Raw genomic sequence first — 23,275 nt, 5'->3', positions numbered from 1 at the left:
TTTTGTTTTTCCGAATTGGCGTTTTATTTTTGCTGCTGTTGATTACAACAGTACAATTTCATCATATATTCACATCACATATATAAGGTAGAATATTGAACACCTTCCCGTAATGTTACCTCCCAGAGGTATAGAGATACGCTGGAACATGCTCACACAGGCTCATTGAGCTAATTGTGTGCATTTCTTCCCAGATCTGTGTTCCATAACTATAGCTTGATATCAGCCATGGCAGGACTATTTACACCATGGAAATTGGCAAACATCACTTATCAAGGCTTTATGTTCTGGAGAGCTGGAATGTTAAACTTTTACCATTACATCACTATGTATATCTTCCTAGACATTTTGTGCATATTTGAATATTGATTTACATAAACATAGAAAATACTCAATTTTCTCTTTCCCCCCAGCTTTACTGAGGTATATAATTGACATATAACATTGTATAAGTTTAAGGTATAAAAGTAATGATTGATATATGTATATATTGCAAAATGATTACCATAATGTTAGTTAACACATATATCACCTCAAATAGTTACAAAGTGTGTGTGTGTGTGTGTGTGTGTGTGTGTATGTGAGAATACTTAATAGTTATTCTCTTAGCAACTTTCAAATATACAATTCAATATATTTTTTAAAGATTTTATTTTTAGGGGCACCTGGGTGGCTCAGTTGGTTAAGTGTCTACCTTTGGCTCAGGTCATGATCCCAGGGTCCTGGGATTGAGCCCTGCAGTGGGGCTCCTGGCTCAGTAGGGAGTCTACTTCTCCTTCTCCCTCTGTGTACTCTTGCTCTCAAATAAATAAATAAATAAATCTTTTTAAAAAAGATTTTATTTTTGGGGCACCTGGGTGGCTCAGTTGGTTAAGCACCTGTCTTCAGCTCAGGTCATGATCTTGAGGTCTTGGAATCCAGCCCTGCATTGTGCTCTCAGCTGGGAGTCTGCTTGTCTCTCTGCCCTTCCTCCCACTCATGCTCACTCTCTCTCTCAAATAAAGTCTTTTAAAAAACTTTTTATTTTGAAGTAATCTCTCCACCCAATGTGGGGCTTGAACTCACAACCCCAAGATCAAGAGTTGTATGCTCCATCAACTGAGCCAGTCAGGTGCCCCTACAATTCAATATATTTTTTAAAGGTTTTATTTATTTGTCAGAGAGAGAGAGAGCACAAGCAGGGGGAGCTGCAGGCAGAGGGAAAGGAAGGATCCCTGCTGAGCAAGGACCCTGACATGGGACTTGATCCCAGGACCCTGGGAGATCATGACCTGAGCTAAAGGCAGACGTTTAACCAATTAAGCCACCCAGGCATCCCACAATTCAATATTTTTAACTATAGTCATCATGCTGTACATTACATCCCCAGGACGTACTCATCTTATAAATGGAAATTTGTACCTTTTGAGCCCCTTCACCTATTCTTTCCCTGCTTACACTCCTCCCCAGACACTGGCAGCCCTCAATCTGCTCTGTTTCTATGAGTTCTTCTTTTTCTTTTAATAGTTTCCACATATAAGGGAGATCATACAGTGTTTGTCTTTCTCTGTCTGATTTATTTCAACTTTGCATAATGTCCTTAAGTTTCATCCATGTTGGCTATGGCAGGATTCCCTTATTTTTTATGGCTGAATAAAATCCCATTGTATATTTACCACACTTTCTTTATCCATTCATCTACTGATGGATACAGGTTTTTTCCCCCTGTCTTTGCTATTGGAAATACTGCTGCAGTGAATGTGAGGGGGCAAATATGTCTTTGAGATAGCAATTTCATTTCCTTTGGATATATACCCAGAAGTGAAAATCATATACTAGTTCTATTTTGAATTTTTTGAGGAATCCCCATACTGTAAAAAAAAAATCCCATTTTCTGACTGGTTTTGGCAATCCAACTATTTATAATGCTCCTCTCTTCAATACACATTCACCTACCTAATCCTTGCTACTATTTCATTGTATGACTGCATTATAATTTATTTGAGCAATCCTCCACAGATGGGTGTTTTGGTAGGTTACAATTTTTGGCTATTATAAACAAACTTTCAGTGAACATTTTGTTCATATATATTTGCATATCTGTCATTTTCTCAGGATAAATATCTAAACATGAAAATGTTGAATCAAAGTGCATACCTATTTACAATTTAAATAGATGATACCAAATTGCCCTTTCAAAGGGTTGTCTTATTTTTATACTGCCTTCACCAGTGTATGACAATGCCCTGAAAAACATAATTTAAATGATTGCATAGGATTTCAGTTTATGGATGTCTGATAATTTATTTGATCCATTCCCTACTATGGTGTTTCCAATATTTCTCATTTCTATAAATAACGCTATAATAAATACCCTTGTACATATTCATGCAAATCTGTTATTTTCCCAAGATAAAGTCTTTGATATGGAATTACAGAGTCAAAGGTAAGAATGTGTTTATGACATTTTAATACATATTATCAGATTCAGGTCAGTATTTGGAACTTAAGGTTTTTAAAAATCTACTTGCTGCAAAAAAGAAAAAAAATACTTCTAACGACTACTATTGCTTTTGGAAATAAAGTCTCGAGGCTCTCGAATACCTTTCCACTATTTTCCCTTTAGTTTCTTCTTTAGCATTTTAGACCCAGGATTCTACCCTATTCCCCCTTCCAAATTTTGTTTCTGTGTTAAATGGCAATAAAAAGTATGCATATGTGTGTTTGCAAGTTGGAAAATTAAAGGGACCCATACATCAATATGAATCATTATTAACCTAAAATGTAACCCATTTATGGGATTAACCCTGCCTGTTATTTCCTTAATGAGTAAGAAAATAAATTGCAGTCAAGAAAATCTTTACTGGATTCTAGGAAAACTTCATCTTATGGAGCCCAAGAAAAAAATTGAAATTTCCCAAAAATGTAGTAGTTACTTTATTCAAATATATCACTTTATCGATAGATACATAATAATCAGATACAGAAAGAATTTTTTGGTGTTTACCAGTGTTAAAAGTACTGTTTTTGTTTTTGTTGTTTTCTAATTGGGAAAAAAAGAGAAACCAAATGGATAAATACTTCTAAGTTTTGTTAAAGTAAGTGATTTTATTATTATCTAACGTTAGTGTTTTTCAAATTTCTTTTCTTCATGCCACTGTCCCTCCCCTAGCCAATTTTTTATGAAGGAAAAGCTGATAAGGGTGTGTGTGGTGTGTGTGTGTGTGAGGTGTGTGTGTGTGTGCGCGCGCGCGGGCGCGCGTTCTAGCCCCATTTTGCCGATGAATGAGGTCTCTCCAGGGTATACCATCACCATCTTGTGGCCTTTTGCCATATTACCGCTGAGGGTTTTAATACGGGAATGCTTTTTTGCAATTCCAAGTGTGAAATAAAGTGTATCTCCTTTTGGTAATCCCTCTGTGGATTAGATAAAATATGCTGAGGGCCAGATACAGCCTGCATGCCCGGAGTTCCCACTCTACAGTGAGATGGTATCTTTGCATTTGTACTGCATTTTCAACTGATTCTAAAAGAACCAACTGAATAAGGAAATCTAGTGAAGAGATTGATTAGCTTTATTGTAAAGTGACATTTTCAGTTTTGTTTTAGGTTTGAGCCGAATCTGTTTTGGTGGTTCCTTTTGATTTGTAAAAATACTGGTTGGCAGGGTAGTTGGTAAATCTAACTTTTTTGTCTGTCTCTTTGATTATAATGTTGGGAGTGCTTTCCCACTTTTGTTTCAATATTCTTCCTACCTTAGTACTATTTTATTATGTTCTCTAAAAAGAGTTTTTTCCCCCATTCTCTTCTCTTGTGGATGGTTCCTCCTTTCACTTTGTCTCTTTAATCTATTTCTCCTTTTTTCTCCTTCCCTGTGCTTCTCATTTTGCTTCTTTGGTATCCTTGCCGCAAATGGCTTACTCGGCTTCCTCTACTAACACCCACAAGCGCAGCGCCCCGCCTCCCCTTTCTTTGTTCCTTCTAATTCCTTCCCCCGGTAGTCAGTCGATGTTCCGGCTTTTCTAGTGTTGAGTGCGTCAGCCTCGTGTGCTCGCTGCATAGGTCTTTTAAGGACGTACCTCCCTCGTAACCCTGAAGCTTCAGGGAGAAACCTAAATTCCACCTATTCAAGGAAGCCACTGTCTAAACCAACTTAGATTCAAGAGGAGAGGTTTAAAAAGGACAACCTTTGCTTCAGTCCTAAGAAATGGATAATTACCTGACTCATTATTTTTCTTCTGTTCTTTTTTTTCCTCAACGTAAGTGCAAATTTTCATAGGAAGTGTACTGGGACATTTTCCAAGCTCGTGTTTGCTGTGCAAACTCTCATTTGCATAGGGAACAATTATTGACTAGTGCTTTGGAGTTGACACTTGATTAATGATGGTGAGAGAAAAGAGATTTGGGAAAAGAGCTGCTATCATTTTGGAAAACAGCTTAAATTTTACTATGAGATGTATATTTCTGTCTTGGTAGCCTGAAAACTCTTCCATGAGGTAATTAGCTTTACATTCAAATAACTTTTTTTTTTTTTTTAAGCGAGGACCTGGAAAGGGGGGTGGCAGTGGACAGAGAGGGAGGGAGAGAGAGAATCTTAAGCAGGCTCCAGACATAGCATGGAGCCCAACTTGAGACTTGATCTCACAATGCTATCATGACCTGAGCTGAAATCAAGAGTCAGACGCTCAACACACTGAGCCACCCAGTCATTCAAATAACTTTTATAACTCCAACTGAGTAAACAGAGCTTCTATAAAAAATTACTTGAGGCCTACTGTGGATTATGACAATAACAACAACTGTCATTTATTATTAGCTGAAGAACCCAAAATTTACTCACTCTTCAGAATCTGAAGACCTCTATGGTCATAGGATCCTGGATACCAAAGTAGTAGGAAAAATATAGTTGAATAAAGAATGTACTTCCTAAAAAAAGATTTTTCCCCACTTACTCTAAAACTAATAAATGTTTATTGTAGAAAATTTAAAACACATAGAAAAGAACAAAATACACTAGTCCCCTGATTGTCTGCCCCTGGTGAATGCTATGTTGACATTATGACTTTTCCTGTACATATGTATCTAAAGTACAACTTATAAATTAGGCAAAGTAAGAGATTAACAAAAACAACCAATAACTAGCATTATTAGTAATGCTGTAGAATTAAAATTTTTGTGTTCTTTCATTATTTATTACAACTTTTTTTTTCCTGCAGGATGACTATTTGTAATCTTCAGTTTGTTTACTCATTTTTACTGTTTTGGTTTCTGATCTGTTTGTGTTAATTAATATAGAATTTTGTGTGAGTGTGGAGCTTCTGAAACAAGTTTCACTCTTCTGACAACAATAAAAGATGTTAGTACAAAGAAATAACTAATAATAAAATAACAATTATAACAATGTACTAATAAAAGTTATGTGAATATGGTCTCTCAAAATATCTTACTGTGCTGTACTCATTCTTCTTCTTGTGATGATGTAAGATGATAAAATGCCCACATGATGTGTTGAAGTGAAGTGAATGACGTAGGCACTATGATGCAACGTTAGGCTCCTATTGACCTTCTGAGGACACGTCAGGAGGGGGATTGTCTACTTCCCGATGCAGTTGACTGCAGGTACCTGAAACCTTGGGAAGTGAAAGCAAGAATAAGGGAGGACTACTGTAAAATAAAATCTGAGCATCTGGAGTTAACTAAGCAGTACTGACATTCTGGTATCTATCCCCTTACTATTTAAATTAAATTTAATCTTTTTTTTTTTTTTTAAAGATTTTATTTATTTATTTGAGACAGAGAGAATGAGAGAGAGAGAGCACATGAGAGGGGGGAGGGTCAGAGGGAGAAGCAGACTCCCCGCTGAGCGGGGAGCCCGATGCGGGACTCGATCCCGGGACTCCAGGATCATGACCCGAGCCGAAGGCAGTCGCCCAACCAACTGAGCCACCCAGGCGCCCCTAAATTAAATTTAATCTTGAACACAGCCACTGGGTATAAAATTCAAATGTTTCGAAAAGTACACAGTGAAAAGTGAGGTTTCTCTTCTCTCCACCAGTCCCTTAGCTCTGCTCCTCTGTTTCTGCTTCTGTTGCAGTCTTCCAGAGACAGTGTATCCATTTACGTGTTACACACACACATTTAAAATTTGATGGTAGCGTTATATACACACTATTCAGAATGTTTTTTCCTCTGAACTCATGTGTCTTGGATCTTTCCATATTAAAACATAAAAATAGTCCTCACTAAAATTATGTGTGTGACATTTTAAAAGTCAAATAGTACTACTAAACTCAGTGTTTACATAATTATGACCAAGCAAGTCTTATTAGCTGTGTAACCAAGGGCAAAGCTACTTAGGTTCTCTGTGTTTCCTTCAGGTTCCTTATGTATAAAATAGGAATATAATAGGATTGAATACTTAGTTCTGGCCCAGAAGCCCTTATTCACAATTCTGAAAACCAAAAAGCTCTGAAATAGAAAGTAGGTAACATCTGGTGGCAAATGGTGCCTGGAATTGACCTAAAGCTATTTAAAGTTCTGTTTATCCCTCTTAGTTTGGATTTTCGTACATTTTACCATAGAAATTTAATTTTGATTTAGGATACTCCTCAGACCTAATTGGATGTGTTGAGTAATAAAGATTATATGTGTGCTCTATTCCTTTTCTAAATCTGGGGAAGTATTTGAATTTTGAAACACATATGGCTCTAAGAGTTTTGGATAAAGGACTGTGGGCCTATATAAAAAGCACTCAAAACCATGCCTAGCACAAGGCATAGGTATTATGTGTTATGTTTTTATTATTACCAGCTGAGCTACATAGCACTCTGTATGTACATTCATTTTCTTTTTCTTGGAGGTAATAATTGCCTTGGTTTTCTGTTTGCTTAGTTTTAATGTGTCAGGTACAAATATTTTATATACTAATTACAGAAAAATAACCATTCAAAATATTCAAACACATCAGATACAAATATACAAAACTGAAAGTGTATTTATTCATAAATTTATTAGTATATTCCTTTATTGTGTCTCATCCTCCACCAAAATGCAAGTTTCTGAGAACAAGATGTTTGTCTGTTTTCTTCTCTGTTGTATCTCAAGGGCCTACAATAGTTTCAGGCATAGAGGAGGCACTTAAATCCCTATTGGATGAGTGAATGTAGCAGGTATTCTATTAGCTTCGTTTTCTTCTCAGACTGTTCTCTCTTGGAGCCTTCTATCCTCTTGCTCCATACAGGACCAGCAGCCTTCTAGAATAATAGGGATTCTTTTTGCCTCCTTCTTTCTTTCCTTTTTTTTTAAGTGGGGTCCACACCCAACATGGGGCTTGAACTCATGACCCTGAGATCAAGACCTGAGATCAAGAGTTGGTCACTCCACTGACTGAGCCACCCAAGCGCCCCACCTTTTGCCTCTTTCCAATCTTGGGTTTCCTTTTTCCCTAAAGCTTTTCTCTTCCTTGATTTAGTTCTTCATTTTGGTGGGTCACAATTCATAGATTGTAACATGTTTTAGTAATTCTTCCAATTGCCATTGCTATATAACAAACCACTTCAAAGCTTAGTGTCACTCTGCCACAACACCCACTCGTTGTATTCTGGATTCTGTGAGATAGGAATTTCAGAAAGGCTCAGCTGGGCCTTTGTGGCCTGGGGTCTCTCACTGAGGTTGTATTCAGATGGAGCTGGAACCACAGGAAGTCTACGGCAGCTGAGGGCTGGTTAGGTCTCTCTCTTTTTAAGATATTTCTTCTTATGTAGTTGAGGGCCTCTCCATTTGGTCTCTCTGTGTGTCTAGTTTGGGCTTCCTCACAGCATAGCAGCGTCAGGGCAATTAGACTGCTTACATAGAGGCTGGCTTACACAGAGTATCATTATTCTTTCCTTGTACTTAATGATAGGCTGGTGGGAATAGAATTCTAGAATGGATCATTTCCCTTCAGGATTTTGTTTTCTTTCAGTATTGTTGAGAAGTCCAGTGTCATTTTCATCCCACATCTTTTCTATGTCAGTTGATAAATGTTCTCTTTAGCCACAGTGTTCTGGAACTTCACGTAAATCTGGGCATAGATTCGATTAAACTAATGGAAGTGTTGCTTGGTTGAATTTTAAGTTCTGCTAAATTTTATATCCTGAAAACTGGGTTCCTTCCCATTACTTCAATAATCTAGCTTGAATCAACCTGAGTCCATTTGGACTGCTTTAACAAAATACCACAGACTGGGGAGCTTATACATAACACAAATTTGTTTCTCACAGTTCTGGAGGTTGGGAGGTCCAAGATCAAGGTGCCAGAGTGACTGTGTTCTGGTGAGAGCCCTCTTTTCTTCCTGCTTCATAGACAGGACCTTCTTGCTGTGTCCTCACATGTTGGAAAGGGCTAGGGAGTTCTGTAGGGCCTCTTTTATAAGAATACTAATCCTATTGATGAGGGCTCCATCCTCATGACCTAATCACCTCCCAAACTTCCCCGGGAGCCTCTTAATATCATCACTTTGTCATTTGGATTTCAACATGAATTTTGAGGGGACACAGATATCCAGACCAAGAAACCTTGCCTGACTAACCATCATTCATGCTGATCATTTTTTGGCTTTCCATTCTTCAGGACCTGTATGTAAAGTTTTGTTTTTCTTTTTAAGTTTTATTTATTCAAAAGGGAGGGAAGGAGAGAGGGAGGGAGGGAGGGAGGGGGAGAAAGAGGGAGAGAGAGAATGAGTGGGAGGGGCAGAGGAGAGAATCTCAAGTGGACTGTGCACAGAGGATGGAGCCTGACATGGGGCTGGATCTCAGGACCCTGAGACCACAACTTGAGCAGAAACTTTGAGTCTGACACTCAACGGGCTTTGCCACCCAGGCACCCCAAACTGTACATAGTTTATAATTTACTTCTAAAACTTAAATTCTTCAGATGTTTTAGACTATATGTTTCATTTCCCTCAAACTCTTTTATATATATATGTATATATACACATATATCTTATTTTTACATCCCTATAGCACTGACTGCAGGGCCCCAACAGTAAAGAATCTAATAAAGGCAGACTGAGTGAATGCTTCACATATTCCAAGAAATGGGCTACCCCATTGTTGACTTACTGCTATAGACAGAAACTGCAGGACTTCTCTCTTCCTCTCTAGTTCAGATCAACCCGTCCATTTTATTTATTTTTTTTAAGAATTTTTATTTATTTTTTTGACAGAGAGAGAGAGCACGAGCAGGAGAAGTAGCAGGTAGAGGGAGAGGGAGAAGCAGGCTCCCCGCTGAGCAAGGAGCCAGATGTGGGGCTCGACCCCAGGGTCCTGGGATCATGATCTGAGCCGAAGGCAGTCACTTAACCAACTGAGCCACCCAGATGCCCCAACCTGTCCCTTTTTAAAGGCTAGCTCCTTCCACAGTACTCAGAAATAAGTCACATGATCCTCCTGTGGAGCAGCAGTTTACCATAAATGGAGTGAAATTTCAACTAATCCGTTGTTTAATCAAGCTGTTGTTTTCTCTCTTAGTCTTAAAGATGTTATACTGTTTTGCAACTTGATGTTAGCATATATTTTATAAGTCTTAAAGGTATTGTTACCTTGTAAAAATGTCTGTAATGATACAATAATTGTGTTGTGTTGTATAATCAACCTGGTTGAGTCTCTGTTCTTTGGGGATATTGTGGTGTCTCAAAGGTCACAATTCTGAGGATCTATCTTCACCTTATAAAGGCAAAAAATGGGGAAAAAGAGACAACCTCTTAAAAAAAATTTGGAAACAAGGTAAAGCTGCTCTGCAGTTGTTTTATTTAATTACACATCTAATAGATGAAATTCTCTATCCCTGGGAGCAAATCAAGAGATAATCTTAACACCCCAATTTTTTTTTAAGATTTTATTTATTTATTTGAGAGAGAGAATGAGAGATAGAGAGCACGAGAGGGAAGAGGGTCAGAGGGAGAAGCAGACTCCCTGCTGAGCAGGGAGCCGGTGCGGGACTCTATCCTGGGACTCCAGGATCATGAACTGAGCCAAAGGCAGTCGCTTAACCAACTGAGCCACCCAGGCGCCCTTAACACCCAAATTTAAATTAATCAAACACAAACCCAATAGGATGAACTTCTCTTTGGTAGTAAGTGGATAGATTATTTTAATACTCTAAACATCAATGAAAGTCACCTGAGTGTAGTCTCAGGCAAGCAGTGCATCAATTGTGATTGGTTTAGCTGAAATCTAACTGAATATATTGTATTCTGTATGAAGAAAGACAATGAATAGAAGAACAATGATCAGGATAAGGTATAACAAAAACAACAAAAAAATTAAAGAACCAGAAGTTATTTGTTTTGCAGTATTCATATGAAAAAAACACAAATTCTGTTAGTCATGAATATAGGCATGGTGATTCAGTAGGCCTCACTATAATTCAATTTGGTGAGATTTAATAAGTGCACTTTTCAAAGATAGTACTCTGAATGAAAATGAAATTGAATCACAATCAAATAGGATACTTATTTTTCCAGTATTCCCGAAAGTTTTAAAGTGATCCCATCTACCCAGTCTTCCATTTTCCACTTTATACAAGACAGCTCTAGGATTGATAACATACCAGGTCCCACCTCTTGCCCATTTGAACCCTGTCAGGCACTCTTATTTGCAACAAAATTATATCTCATAATCTCCAAACTAAAAATCCATTGTTGCCTGTCTGACATCAAAACTCTTATATTAGACTAATAAGATAATAATTTAACACAAGATGTACATTTTTAAAAACCAAAATGTAAGCTTTCTAAAAAAGACCTAATCTTTAACATGAGCAAGTCACTTCATTTCTTTAAGCTTCTATGAAGCAAGAGAGTTTACCTAGCACTATTATGAAAATTCTCTTACGGTCTGATTTTATAAGGTAAAATTATAGCCACACTTCCTACCAAAATAAAACTTTTTGCCAGCAAAATAAATACAATGGAATCCTCTGAACAGTGTTTTTCTAGCTCCAGTTTGCAATCCATTAGTAAAACATGAAAGCAATTTATTGGGCGTACCGCTTGCGGGCATTAGAACCAAAACAAAAGCTGAAATAGAATAAAAGAGAATAGTAAATCTCAGACTGTATTTTAGCGGTAAAGGAAGTACTGTTTTGTGAAATACTTATTTCATTTTATACATGAAGTGTGTACTGGGTTAAGATGGAAAATTTGTTTGAGATACACTGCTCTAAAGCTGCAGTTGTCAAAAAGTGGTCCGAGGAAGACCCTTTCAAGGAGTCTGAGAGCTCCTCCCTCTCCTTAATTACGTGCGTATCTGTATGAGGCCAGATTTTCTTCATCCAAATACTTCAACCAAAACCTTTCTCAGCGGATTTAATGTAGAAGCAGCTATGAGAATGGAGTGGTCTTCTTTAGAATCAGGCATTAAAGATATAAAACGATTCCACTTTTTATTTTTTGGTTTGGGAAACAATATAGTCGTTCAAAAAATTTTTAAATGCTATTCATGTTAATGTTTGTTATTTAAACACTTTGAATTTAAATTTAATATTTGAATATAATTAATTACTAACACGGTAAATAGCAATAGATATAACCTACACGAAAAGCGCTTTGGAGCTCTCAACCATTTGAGAACAGCTGGTCAATAGGAAACAAAAGACTTCAGGCCTGACTCGTGGCAGGTTTGACTCGGTCTGCGGCCCTTCAGCCGAGAGCCTCAAGCACCACCCACTCCGCGGACACCCAGACGGGGGACGCCCCACCCTCGGCGAGAGCCCTTGCAAACAGAAACAGATATCCACTGAAAGGGCAGGATTTGTCCCTTTTGTGGACGTATAACATTGTACAAGTATAGATTTCCAATTGCAGGGGAAAACAGGTCACAGAAGGAAAGGAGGCTTTTAGCGAATCTTTGCGACACTGTCGGGTTTCGTTGGTTCCGTGCCGTAAAAACAGTCGCGGAGCCGCCCCCAGCCGAGGCAGCGGTAGACGTGCGGGGCAATGGCGGATATGGAGGACCTCTTCGGGAGCGACGCCGACAGCGATGCTGAGCGTAAAGGTGGGATCGGTTGGGCTTCAGGGGAGGGGGTGCGTGTAGGGGCTTCTGCGGCGGGAGCCTGACGGCGGTCCAGTTTCCGGGTCTACGAACCCTCAGGCACTGCGGACCAGTGGTGCCGCTTCCTCCACTCCTTCCTCAGCGCCCCCTGCACTCCCGGCGGTACCAGCCTCCCAGGGCTGGCGGGAATGGAGGGACAAACAGTGTGAACCTCGGGGTTGTTGGTGTCCGTGGAGCATGCGGTGCCTGGGAGCGTGTGGGGAGGAGGGGGGCGCCGGGCAGGGGTGGCGGTGCGGGCGAGCCTGCGCAGCCCGCGTAGGAACCCTGGGGTCCTGCTCTGTCCTGTCTTGCACAGACTAGCGCAAGTAAGAGCTGTTTGTGAATGAATGGACATTAGGTGCTCGGGAATAGGGGGCTGAGATGGATGAATTTACAGAGGGGTTGGGAAAAGCCACTTGATTGAAACCAGAGTGTAGCGTGATGCGGAGTTTGAAATGTCTGGGTGAGGAAGACTGGCAGGATACCGCGATAGGACTATACATAGGCGTTACGCACCGGAGACAATGTGTCTTCTGAGAGCCTGTGCAGAAACTGGAATTTGAGTCTATGGTATTAGACTGGAGAGCGTATGGGATCAGTGGAGAGGAGAGAGAAAGGATTTGTTGATGAAATGAATAATTGGTGCATGGAAATATTTCTGGCACAAGGACTGTAGATAGTTTGAGTTTGAAATATGAATGAGAGTTATTTGAAGTGAGAAAGGGCCCCAAGACCAAGTTCAGAATTCTTGCAACCCTCCAGGCTCAAAGTAATCTATCTACTTTTTTCCTTAGCAAAGTACGTTATTGAGGTTGCTCTTTTTTCCTCTAATTCCAATTTATTGTTTTTTTTTTATGTTTGTTTTGTTTTTAAAGAGTGTAGTGAAGGGAGCACTAGGTGGAAATGTAATGTGAGGGCTTTATCGAGATGCGCGTCCAGGAGGTTCTAGTCAGGATGAGTCTGGAAGTATAGAGTCCTGTATACTCTTGTTCCATTATCTTTGTTAATGTTTTCATTTCCCCCTCATTTTTACTTGTCTCCCTTTTGCCTTTCAAGGCACAGTTCCATGTGAACTCTCCCATGACTCACTATCGTGAAATTGTTCATTCAATAAATACTGATGCCCATATTATGTTCCAGTTACTTTGCTAGGTGTTGGGGATAGAATGATGAAAAGATTGTCTCCTCTCGCCCCATCAGCTTACACGGATCTTAATACGTATTTGATAAATAGTTGGATGGGTAGAAGCAATAGTTTAGTAAGTGTACCCTGCATTGCTTTCCTATTGCAAACTCAGTGTATGGGTAGTGACATATGGAGGTGGTTGCTTCTCTGGGCTTCATGTTTTACTTTCTTGTGAGTCTGTTGCTGCTTTCTTCCATGTTATCATTAGGTAATAGGATACGATAGGATTTACTTCCAAATCTGTCCTCGAAGGTTGCTATTGGTCTTGAAGGTAGTATGGATGTGACAGGGTAATTCCGGTTAGGCCTAGCATATTTCATTATTCAATAATGATAGAGATAATAACTAAGAGTTGTGAAAAATAACTACACCTGACAAATTTCTTGCCGTAACAATGGGTAGAATATCTACCTAGGCCCAATGTGTTTCTTCTATGTGTAATTGTGCCAGGTGTCTTTAATTTCTTTCAACAATGTTTTGTAGCTTTAATTGTTTAAGTCTTGCATCTCCTGAGTTAAATTTATTCCTCAGTATTTTATTCTTTTGGATACTATTGTAGGCGAATTTGTTACCTTAATTTTATTTTTGGATTGTTCATTGCTAGTGTATAGAAACACAACTGATTTTTGTACGTCAGTCTTGTATCTTGCAACCTTGCTGACTGTATTAGATGTAATTGTTTTTTTGTGTGTGCATTCTTTAGGATTTTCTACATACAAGATCATGTCATCTACAAATAGAGATCGTTTTACCTTTTCCTTTCTAATTTGGGTAGTTTTATTTCTTTTTCTTGCCTAATTGCCCCAGCTACAACTTTGTGTACAATGTTGAATAGAAGTGGTGAGAATGGACATCCTAGTTCCTGATCTTAGGGAGAAAGCATCCGTGCTATCACAATTACATATGTTAGCTGTGGGTTTTTGTAGATGCCTTTTATCAGGTTGAGGAAATTCCCTTCTGTTCCTAGTCTGTTGAGTAGTTTTATCATGAAAGGGTGTTGGATTTTGTCAAATGCCTTTTCTGCATCAATTAAGATGCTCACTTTCCTTTATTCTGTTAGTATGGTCATATTAATGTTGAACTACCATTGTATTCCTAGGATAACTCCCACTTGGTCATGCTGTATATCCTTTTAATGTGCTGCTGGGTTCAGTTTCCTGGCATTTTGTTTAGTATTTTAGCATTTGTATTCATAAGAGATATTGGTCTGTAGTTTTCTTTTTGTGTGACATCCTGCCTGACTTTGGTATCAGGGTAATGCTGGTCTCAAAGAATGAGTTAAGAAATGTTCCTTTCACTTCAAGTTTTTGGGAGACTTTGAGGATAGGCATTAATTCTTTAAACATTTGATAGGATTCACCAGTGAAACCATCTGGTCCTGGGCATTTCTTTCTTGGATTTTTTTTTCTTTTTTTTTTTCTTTTTTTAAGATTTTATTTATTTGACAGAGACACAGCGAGAGAGGGAACACAAGCAGGGGGAGTGGGAGAGGGAGAAGCAGGCTTCCCGTGGGGCAGGGAACCCGATGCGGAGCTCGATCCCAGAATCCCGGGATCGTGATCCGAGCTGAAGGCAGACACCCAAGGACTGAGCCACCCAGGCGCCCCTCTTTTCTTTTCTTTTCTTTTCTTTTCTTTTTTTTTTTGAGTAGGCTCCACACCCAACATGGGGCCTGAACTCAGGACCCTGAAATCAAGAGTCACATCACATGCTCTACCAATTGAGCCAGCCAGGTGCCCCATGTTGTTGGAAATTTTTTGATTACTGATTCAAACCCTACTTGTTACAGGTCTTTGCAGATTTTTTATTTTGTCTTGAATTAGTTTTGGTAGTCTGTTTCTAGGAATTAATCCATTTCATCTAAATCATCTATGCTGGCATAGAATTGTTTATAGTATTCTCTTTTAATCCTTATTTCTGTAAGATTGGTATTAATGTCCCCACTATCAGTAATTTGAGTCATCTTTTTCTTGGTCTGTTTGACTAAAGGTTTGTCAGTTATGTTAATATTTTATTTTATTTTTTTTTAAAGATTTTATTTATTTATTTGAGAGAGAGAATGAGAGATAGAAAGCACGAGAGGGAAGAGGGTCAGAGGGAGAAGCAGACTCCCTGCTGAGCAGGAAGCCCAATGCGGGACTCGATCCCGGGACTCCAGGATCATGACCTGAGCCGAAGGCAGTCGCTTAACCAACTGAGCCACCCAGGCGCCCAGTTATGTTAATATTTTAAAGCACAAACTTGTTTCATTGATTTATTTTTCTCAATTTCATTTATTTCTGCTCTAATCTTTATTTTTCCTTCTGCTTGCTTTGGGTTTAGTTTTCTTTATCTTAGTTCCTTAAAGTGAAAGGTTAGGTTATCAGTCTGAAAGTTTTCTTTTCTTTTCTTTTTAAGCTCTGTGCCCGACATGGGGCTTGAACTTACGACTCCGAGATCAAGAGTTCCATGCTCTACTGACTAAGCTGGCCAGGCTCCCCTTTTCCTTTTTAATGTAGGTGTTTACAGCTACAGATTTCCCTTTCAGCGCTGCTTTCTCTACATCCCTTACCTTTTGGTATCCTGTATTTTCATTATCTGAAAATATTTTTAATTTCCCTTGTGATTTCTTCTTTGAGCCCTTGATTGAGTACATTGTTTAATTTCCATGTGTTCATTTTCCAAATTTTCCTTTGGTACTGAATTCAGTTTCATTCCATTGTGGTCAGAAAAGATACTTAATGTGTTTTCAACCTTCTTAAATTTATTAAGATTTGTTTTGGGTCCTAACATATGGTCTATCCTGGAGAATGTTCCATGTGCACTTGGGGGGAAGAATGTATGCTCTGGTGGTGGTGGAGTGTTCTATTGTTATCTATATGTCTGGTTGGTTAATAGTGTTTAAGTCCTCTCTTTCCTCATTGATCTTCTGTCTAGTTCTGGCTCTTACTGTAAGTGGGGTATTGAAATTTCCAACTATTATTTTTGGACTATTTTCCCTTCAGTTCTGTCAGTTTTTGTTTTTAGGTGCCTATATGGTTTTTTTTTTTAATTTTTTAAATTAACATATGTATTATTTGTTTCAGGAGTACAGGTCTGTGATTCATCAGTCTTAAACAATTCACAGCGCTCACCATAGTACTTATCCTCCTCAGTGTCCATACCCAGCCACCCCATCCCTCCCACCCCCCTCCACTCCAGCAACCCTCAGTTTGTTTCTTCAGATTAAGAGTCTCTTATGCTTTGTCTCCCTCTCTGGTTTCGTCTTGTTTCATTTTTCCCTCCCTTCCCCTATGATCCGCTGCCTTGTTTCTCAAATTCCTCATATCATTGAGATCATATGATACGTGTCTTTCTCTGATTGACTTATTTCACTCAGCATAATACCCTCTAGTTCCATTCACATCATAGCAAATGGCAAGATTTCATTTTTTGATGGCTGCATAATATTCCATTGTATGTGTGTGTGTGTGTGTGTACATACCACATCTTCTTTATCCATTCATCTGATGGACATCTAGGCTCTTTCTGTAGTTTAGCTATTGTGGACATTGCTGGTATAAACATTGGGGTGCACATGCCCCTTCAGATCACTACATTTGTATCTTTGGGGTAAACAGTAATGCAGTTGCTGGGTCGTAGGGTAGCTCTGTTTTCAACTGTTTGAGGAACCTCCATACTGTTTTCCAGAGTGGCTGCACCAGCTTGCATTCCCACCAACAGAATAGGAGGGTTCCCCTTTCTCTGCATCCTTGCCAACATCCATCGTTTCCTGACCTGTTAATTTTAGCCATTCTGACTGGTGTGAGGTGGTATCTCATTGAGGTTTTGATTTGTGTTTCCCTGATGCTGAGTGATGTTGAGCACTTTTTCTGTTGGTGCCTATATAACTGTTATATCTTCATGTCAGATTGACGCTTTTTTGATTTCATAATGCCCTTTTTTATTTTGTAACAATTTTGTCTTATGATTTATTTTGTCCAGGGGTGCCTGGGTGCCTCAGATGATTAAGCATCTGCCTTTAACTCAGGTCATGATCTCTGGGTCCTGGGATTGAGCCCCGCGTTGGGCTCCCATATCAGCGGGGAGTCTGCTTCTCCCTTTCCCTCTGTCTTTCTCCCCTGCTCTTGCTCTCTCTCTGTCTCACATGAATACATAAAAAATCTTTAAAAAAAGATTTATTTTGGGGCACCTGGGTGGCTCAGTCAGTTGGGCGTCTGCCTTTGGCTCAGGTCATGATCCCGGGGTCCTGGGATCGAGCCCCGCATCAGGCTCTCTGCTCAGCGGGAGGCCTGCTTCTCCCTCTCCCACTCCCCCTGCTTGTGTTCCCTCTCTCACTGCCTTTCCCTGTTTGCTGCAACTTTTGGTTAGTTTCCTGAGTAGAGAGAAAATTGATTCTGACAGTTTTTACATGTTTTTAAGTTAATTTTATGTTGAGATTGACTTCTGGTGTTCTTTACTCTGCCTTTTTCACTGACATCACCCTGTGTTTGTGATCTCATAGATTCTGATTCTGGATCAGACTCGGATTCTGATCAAGAGAATGTTGCTTCTGGCAGTAATGCCTCTGGCAGTGAAAGCGATCAAGATGAAAGGGGTGATTCAGGAAAGCCAAGTAATAAGGAACTGTTTGGAGATGACAGTGAGGATGAGGGAGCTTCACATCACAGTGGGAGTGATAATCAGTCTGAAAGATCAGACAATAGATCAGAAGCTTCTGAGCATTCTGACCATGAAGACAATGACCCCTCAGATGTAGATCAGCATAGTGGATCAGAAGCCCATAATGATGATGAAGATGAAGGTCATAGGTCAGATGGAGGGAGCCATCACTCAGAAGCAGAAGGTTCTGAAAAAGCACATTCAGATGATGAAAAATGGGACAGAGAAGATAAAAGTGACCAGTCAGATGATGAAAAGATGCAAAATTCTGATGATGAGGAGAGGGCCCAAGGATCTGATGAAGATAAGCTGCAGAATTCTGATGATGATGAGAAAATGCATAACACGGATGATGAGGACAGGCCTCAGCTTTCAGATGATGAGAGACAACTGTCTGAGGAGGAGAAGGCTAATTCTGAGGATGAACGGCCAGCAGCTTCTGATAATGACGATGAGAAACAGAATTCTGATGATGAAGAACGGCCACAGATGTCTGATGAGGAGAAAATGCAAAATTCTGATGATGAAAGGCCACAGGCCTCAGATGAAGAACACAGGCATTCAGATGATGAAGAGGAACAGGATCATAAATCAGGTAATGCATTTAGGAGAGCCAAAATGGTTTAGTAGAAGCACCCAGATGCAGCAGTGGCCCATTTATTCTTTCTGCGTTCCCACCTAGTGCCATGTTTTTCTCTTCTGTCCCTCCATTTCAGTCTTTTCTAAGTATACATTTTGCTTTAAAAAATTTTTTGTAATGCATTTATTATTTTTACCCCCTTCGTTTGTTAATTGATAGGTCAAGAAGAAAAAAATTTAAAGAGGACAGCCTTAGAGAAAGATGTATGGTGCTTAAGTAACTAGAAAATGAATAGAGTTGGTTCCATTTTGGTGGATAACTGAGAAGCATGCCTCAGGTGAGAATAGATTTGCCTGGGGAGAAAAACAATGCCTACAAATCGTCTCCATAGGGTAGCTGTACTGAGGTGTGAATACCATGTTTCAGCTCAGTTTTTTGAGATCCAAAATTTGATCATCCAGAGGTAATTAGGTTCCAAGGAGTTCACTCAGACTAATCAAATGCATAACAAACTAATTTATAAAAATCAAATTGCAAAATTATTTGTTTCAGGAGGATCAGTTATTTCTCTCTTGCCCTTGGGGAAAATTGACATTGGATGCCAAATGATAGTATCAGGAGGTTGCCTGGGAAGCATAACATCCAGAAAATGAAAACATGGCTGGCTGACCTCCGTGTGCTATGGTAGCTTGATATATGCATCCTTCTAGAGAGATGTGCTTGGGTCAGAATATTCATTCCTTAGAGACTACAGGAAACATGTAGCCAAACTTTGGCTTCTTGTCCCGCTTTTATGATATCCATTTACACTGTTTTTCTCAAGTTAACACATTCTTCATATAGAATATTAAAGAAATTTAGAGATCTTATTTCTTTGTATTGTAAAAGTAATCTTGATTAGGTTAGAATTCTTAAGTAATTCTTGGATTGTTTCATTTCTATAGGTTACTGATTGTAATTACATATTGATCCTATCTTAGCTTATATATGGGGGAGGAAGTCTTTAACCCTGTAATACTTACCTCACAGGATAGCTTTCAAGACCACATTTTGGCATTATTTAGGAGAGGAGGCCAGAAAATTTGGAGAGGTGGATATAGATCTATCTAGACTACTGGGCTACAATTAAGTATTCAGTAACTGGTTCTGGGTAGAGTTATTTTTACCCAGTTAGCAGAATCATTAAGGCTCATGCATTACTTCCCCAATACTAGCAGAGTAACATAAGACTAGGGTTATGGTAGGGAATCTATAGCTGGGCATTCTGCTTAACTCTTACCTAGATGGACAGTGATTTTCTTAAAGTTTACAATTAGATAAATAATTGTACCATCCAGAGATATGTTATACATTTGACCCTTCAATAACATGGGTTTGAACTATGTGGGTCCACTTATATGGGGATTTTTTTCATTAAATACAGTATATTATTGTAAATGTACTTTTATGATTTCCTTAATACTTTCTTTTTGTAGCTTTGTTGTAAGAATCCATTGTGTAATACAGATATAAAATATCTATTATTTATGTTATCAGGAAGGCTTCCAGTCAGTAGGGTATAAGTAGTTGTTTTTGGGGAGTCAGACATGGATTTTTGACTCTGTGTTTGGTGGGGGATCTATGCACCTACTGTCCATGTTGTTCAAGGGTAAACTATTTGTCTCTTCCACTGCAGTATTTTTACCTCTTTTATCCTTTTTTTGTAACAAGTCCTATAAATTTGGTCATAAGTTTCAGTATTACTTTTCTCATTCTATCAAATTTTTCTGCTTATAGAAACCAATGTTCCTTTAATGAATTTTAGTTTTAAATTAACTAGTCTGTGTATGTATGTACAGTTCTATTGATGTTAATGCCTATGTTTGTGTAATTACCACCACAGAACAGTTCTGTCACTCTAAAAAACTCCCTCATTCTGTCCCTTTTGTAGTCACATCCTTTTTCCACCCCATTCCCTGACATCTCCTGATCTGTTTTATCACAGCAGTTTTGTTTCTTTTGAGAAAGTCATCAGAAAAATGAAATCATATAGTATGTAGCCTTTTTTCTTTCATTTAGACTTGTTTCACTTAGCATTATGCATTTGAGATTCTTCCAAATTGTTACATGTATCTGTAGTTCCTTCATATTTGTTACTGGGTAATTTTCCATTGCATGGCTATACCACAGTTTGTTTATCCCCAGGGTTGCTTTTAAAGCACATAATTCAAAGCTAAGAAATGACTGTGATTATGAAGAACCTCTAATTCTACTCTTACAGAATCTGCAAGAGGCAGTGATAGTGAAGATGAAGTTTTACGAATGAAACGCAAGAATGCAATTGCCTCTGATTCAGAAGCAGATAGTGACGCTGAGGTACCAAAAGGTATTCCAGTTACTTCTTTTACATACATATGTATATATTTCTGTCTCTCTTTCTGCATTTAACTGTAGCACACTGCTGACTCTGGGCATTTACCCCAGACTGCAAGACCCACAGAGAAGAGTGTGCATACACTTAGTGTACACAGGGAAGTTGTATGGATATTAAAAAGTGTGCTTAATCAGTTGAAGAAGAGCCTACTTCTTCTACTTTTTTTTTTTTTTTAAATGTAAGCTCTTTGCCCAATGTGGGGCTTGAACTCATGACCCTGAGATCAAGAGTTTCCTGCTCTACCAACAGAGCCAGCCAAGAGCCCCTCTTTTTTTTTTTTCCTACTTCATTTATAGTTAGATGAATGTGTTGCTAGGAGGCTGAGGCTCTGGTTGGGGTGGTAACCTCCATTCTTTAGTTTGAATACTGATAGTTTCAGGACAACTTGTTCTTAAGCCCTTAACGGGTTAATAACATAAAGAACTTGATTCTTCAAGCTGTGGGTTAGATGAAGAATTCGTCATAAAAACCCAAGGTTAGGTAAGGTAGGTTTGTTGTAAGGATAAAAGATCTACCTATACATCTCTATGTATGACTGTTTCAAATGGCAGATTGCTATACAATAAAGATGTTAGTGTAAACGTTTCTACAAATACAGTTTTGATTATGCACAACCATCATTGTACTGAATGGTAATTAGACATTAATGTTAAATAGCTTATATAAATTATCATAAGTAACACTACAACTAAAGTAATTAGAGGGTCAGCTAGAAAGAAAAGGAGAGGGCTGGCAGAAGAGCAAGCTCTGGGATTCACTTAAAGACAACTAGCAATTATGTGCCCTGACTTCGGAATCAGATGATCTCACTTAGAATTTTCATGGCTCCACTTTCTAGGTGTGTATGAGTTTGTTCAAATTAATTACTTACTACACTTCAATTTTCTTTTTAGATTTTATTTATTTGTCAGAAAGAGAGAGAGAGCACAAGCAGGGGGAGCGGCAGGCAGAGAGAGAGGGAGAAGCAGGCTTCCCGCTGATCAGGGAGCCTGATGCGGGGCTCGATCCCGGGACCCTGGGATCATGACCTGGGCTGAAGGCAGATACTTAACCAACCGAGCCACCCAGGCATCTTTTCTTTTTTTGTTTTTTTAAAGATTTTATTTGTCAGAGAGAGTGTCAGTTTTCTGATGTATAAAAGGGAGATGATGTTAACCATCCTAGAGGGTTGTTATGAGAATTAGATATATTCATTCTTTCATTTTATTCAGTTATTTATTGAGAATCTGTGTAGTAGTACTCTTCTGGGCACTGGGAATGTAGCATTGATCAAAACAGATAAAGACCTTTTCCCTGTAGAACTCACATGCTGTTAGGGTCAGGGTAGGGTAGGGAGACTGACAACATAAGAAGTAAGTTAAATATATAGTATGTCAGATGGTGATAAGAACTAGGAAGAAAATGAATCAAGAAGGGACATGAGGGGCTTCTGAGTGGCTCAGTCAGTTAAGTGTCTGACTCTTGATTTTGGCTCATGATCCCAGGGTCTTGAGATCGAGCCCTTGTCAGGGCTCCACGCTCAGCAGAGAGTCTGCTTGAGATTCTCCCTCTCTGTCTCCCCCATTCACATGCGCCCTCACTCTCAAATGAGTCTTAAAAAAAGGGGGGGGGCAGGGAGAGGGACATCTGGGTGGCTCAGTTGGTTAAGCGTCTGTGTTTGGCTCAGGTCATGATCCCAGGGTCCTGGGATCAAGTCCCACATCGGGCTCCCTGCTCAGTGGAGAGCCTGCTTCTCCCTCTGCCTGCCTCTCCCTCTACCTGCCTCTCCCCTCCTTGTGCGCACTCTTTCTCTCTCTCTCTGACAAGTAAATAAAAATCTTTAAAAGAAGGGGGGAGGCAGGAGAGTGTTTGTGGGTGGGGTTTTCATTTTGATTTTACCATATAGATGAACTTTCAATACCCTGACCTTCCTCGTGCCTTTTTTTTTTTAATTGTAATGGCTTTTTTTTTTTTTTTTAAAGCAGTTTAAGGTTCACCGTGAAATTGGGAGAAGATACAGAGATTTCTCATATACCTCCTGCCTCCACACATGCATAATCTCCCTCATCAACAGCATTCCCCACCAGAGTGGTACATTTGTTACAATTAGTGAACCTATGCTGATGCGTCATTATCATCCAAGGCCCATAGTTTCTATTACCCTTCACTCTGGTTCACTATGGTGTTGTACATTCTGTGTGTTTGGGCATATGTGTAATTACATGTATCCATCATTATGTTATCATATCTGGTATCATATGGAGTAGTTTCACTGCCCTAAAAACCCTCTGTGTTCTACCTGTTCATCTCTCCCTCCCCCTAACCTCTGGCAACTACTGATCTTTTTACTGTCTCTCTAGTTTTGCCTTTTCCAGAATGTCATATAGTTGGAATCATACAGAATGTAGCCTTTTCAGATAGGCTTC

At 39.2% G+C, this 23,275-nt stretch overlaps 1 protein-coding gene across 1 annotated transcript in view; it reads left to right on the top strand.

Moving 5' to 3' along the window:
- The first annotated feature begins 11,751 nt into the window (after window positions 1-11,751).
- LEO1 (LEO1 homolog, Paf1/RNA polymerase II complex component) overlaps window positions 11,752-23,275 on the top strand; it is a 34,540-nt gene continuing 23,016 nt past the window's right edge. Inside the window, exons 1-3 of the mRNA XM_025884126.2 lie at window positions 11,752-12,014; window positions 17,720-18,472; window positions 20,718-20,822. Of these exons, the coding sequence (XP_025739911.1) occupies window positions 11,957-12,014; window positions 17,720-18,472; window positions 20,718-20,822 (916 nt within the window). The 5' untranslated portion in view covers window positions 11,752-11,956. The remainder of the gene's footprint in view (window positions 12,015-17,719; window positions 18,473-20,717; window positions 20,823-23,275) is intronic.

This window comes from Callorhinus ursinus, unplaced genomic scaffold (genome assembly GCF_003265705.2).
Source record: "Callorhinus ursinus isolate GAN/ISIS: 27379988/994484 unplaced genomic scaffold, GSC_fseal_2.0 scaffold25, whole genome shotgun sequence".
NCBI classification, from domain to species: domain Eukaryota; kingdom Metazoa; phylum Chordata; class Mammalia; order Carnivora; family Otariidae; genus Callorhinus; species Callorhinus ursinus.
Note: the sequence above shows the minus strand (reverse complement) of the source record. Positions and strands in the feature narration are given on the sequence as shown.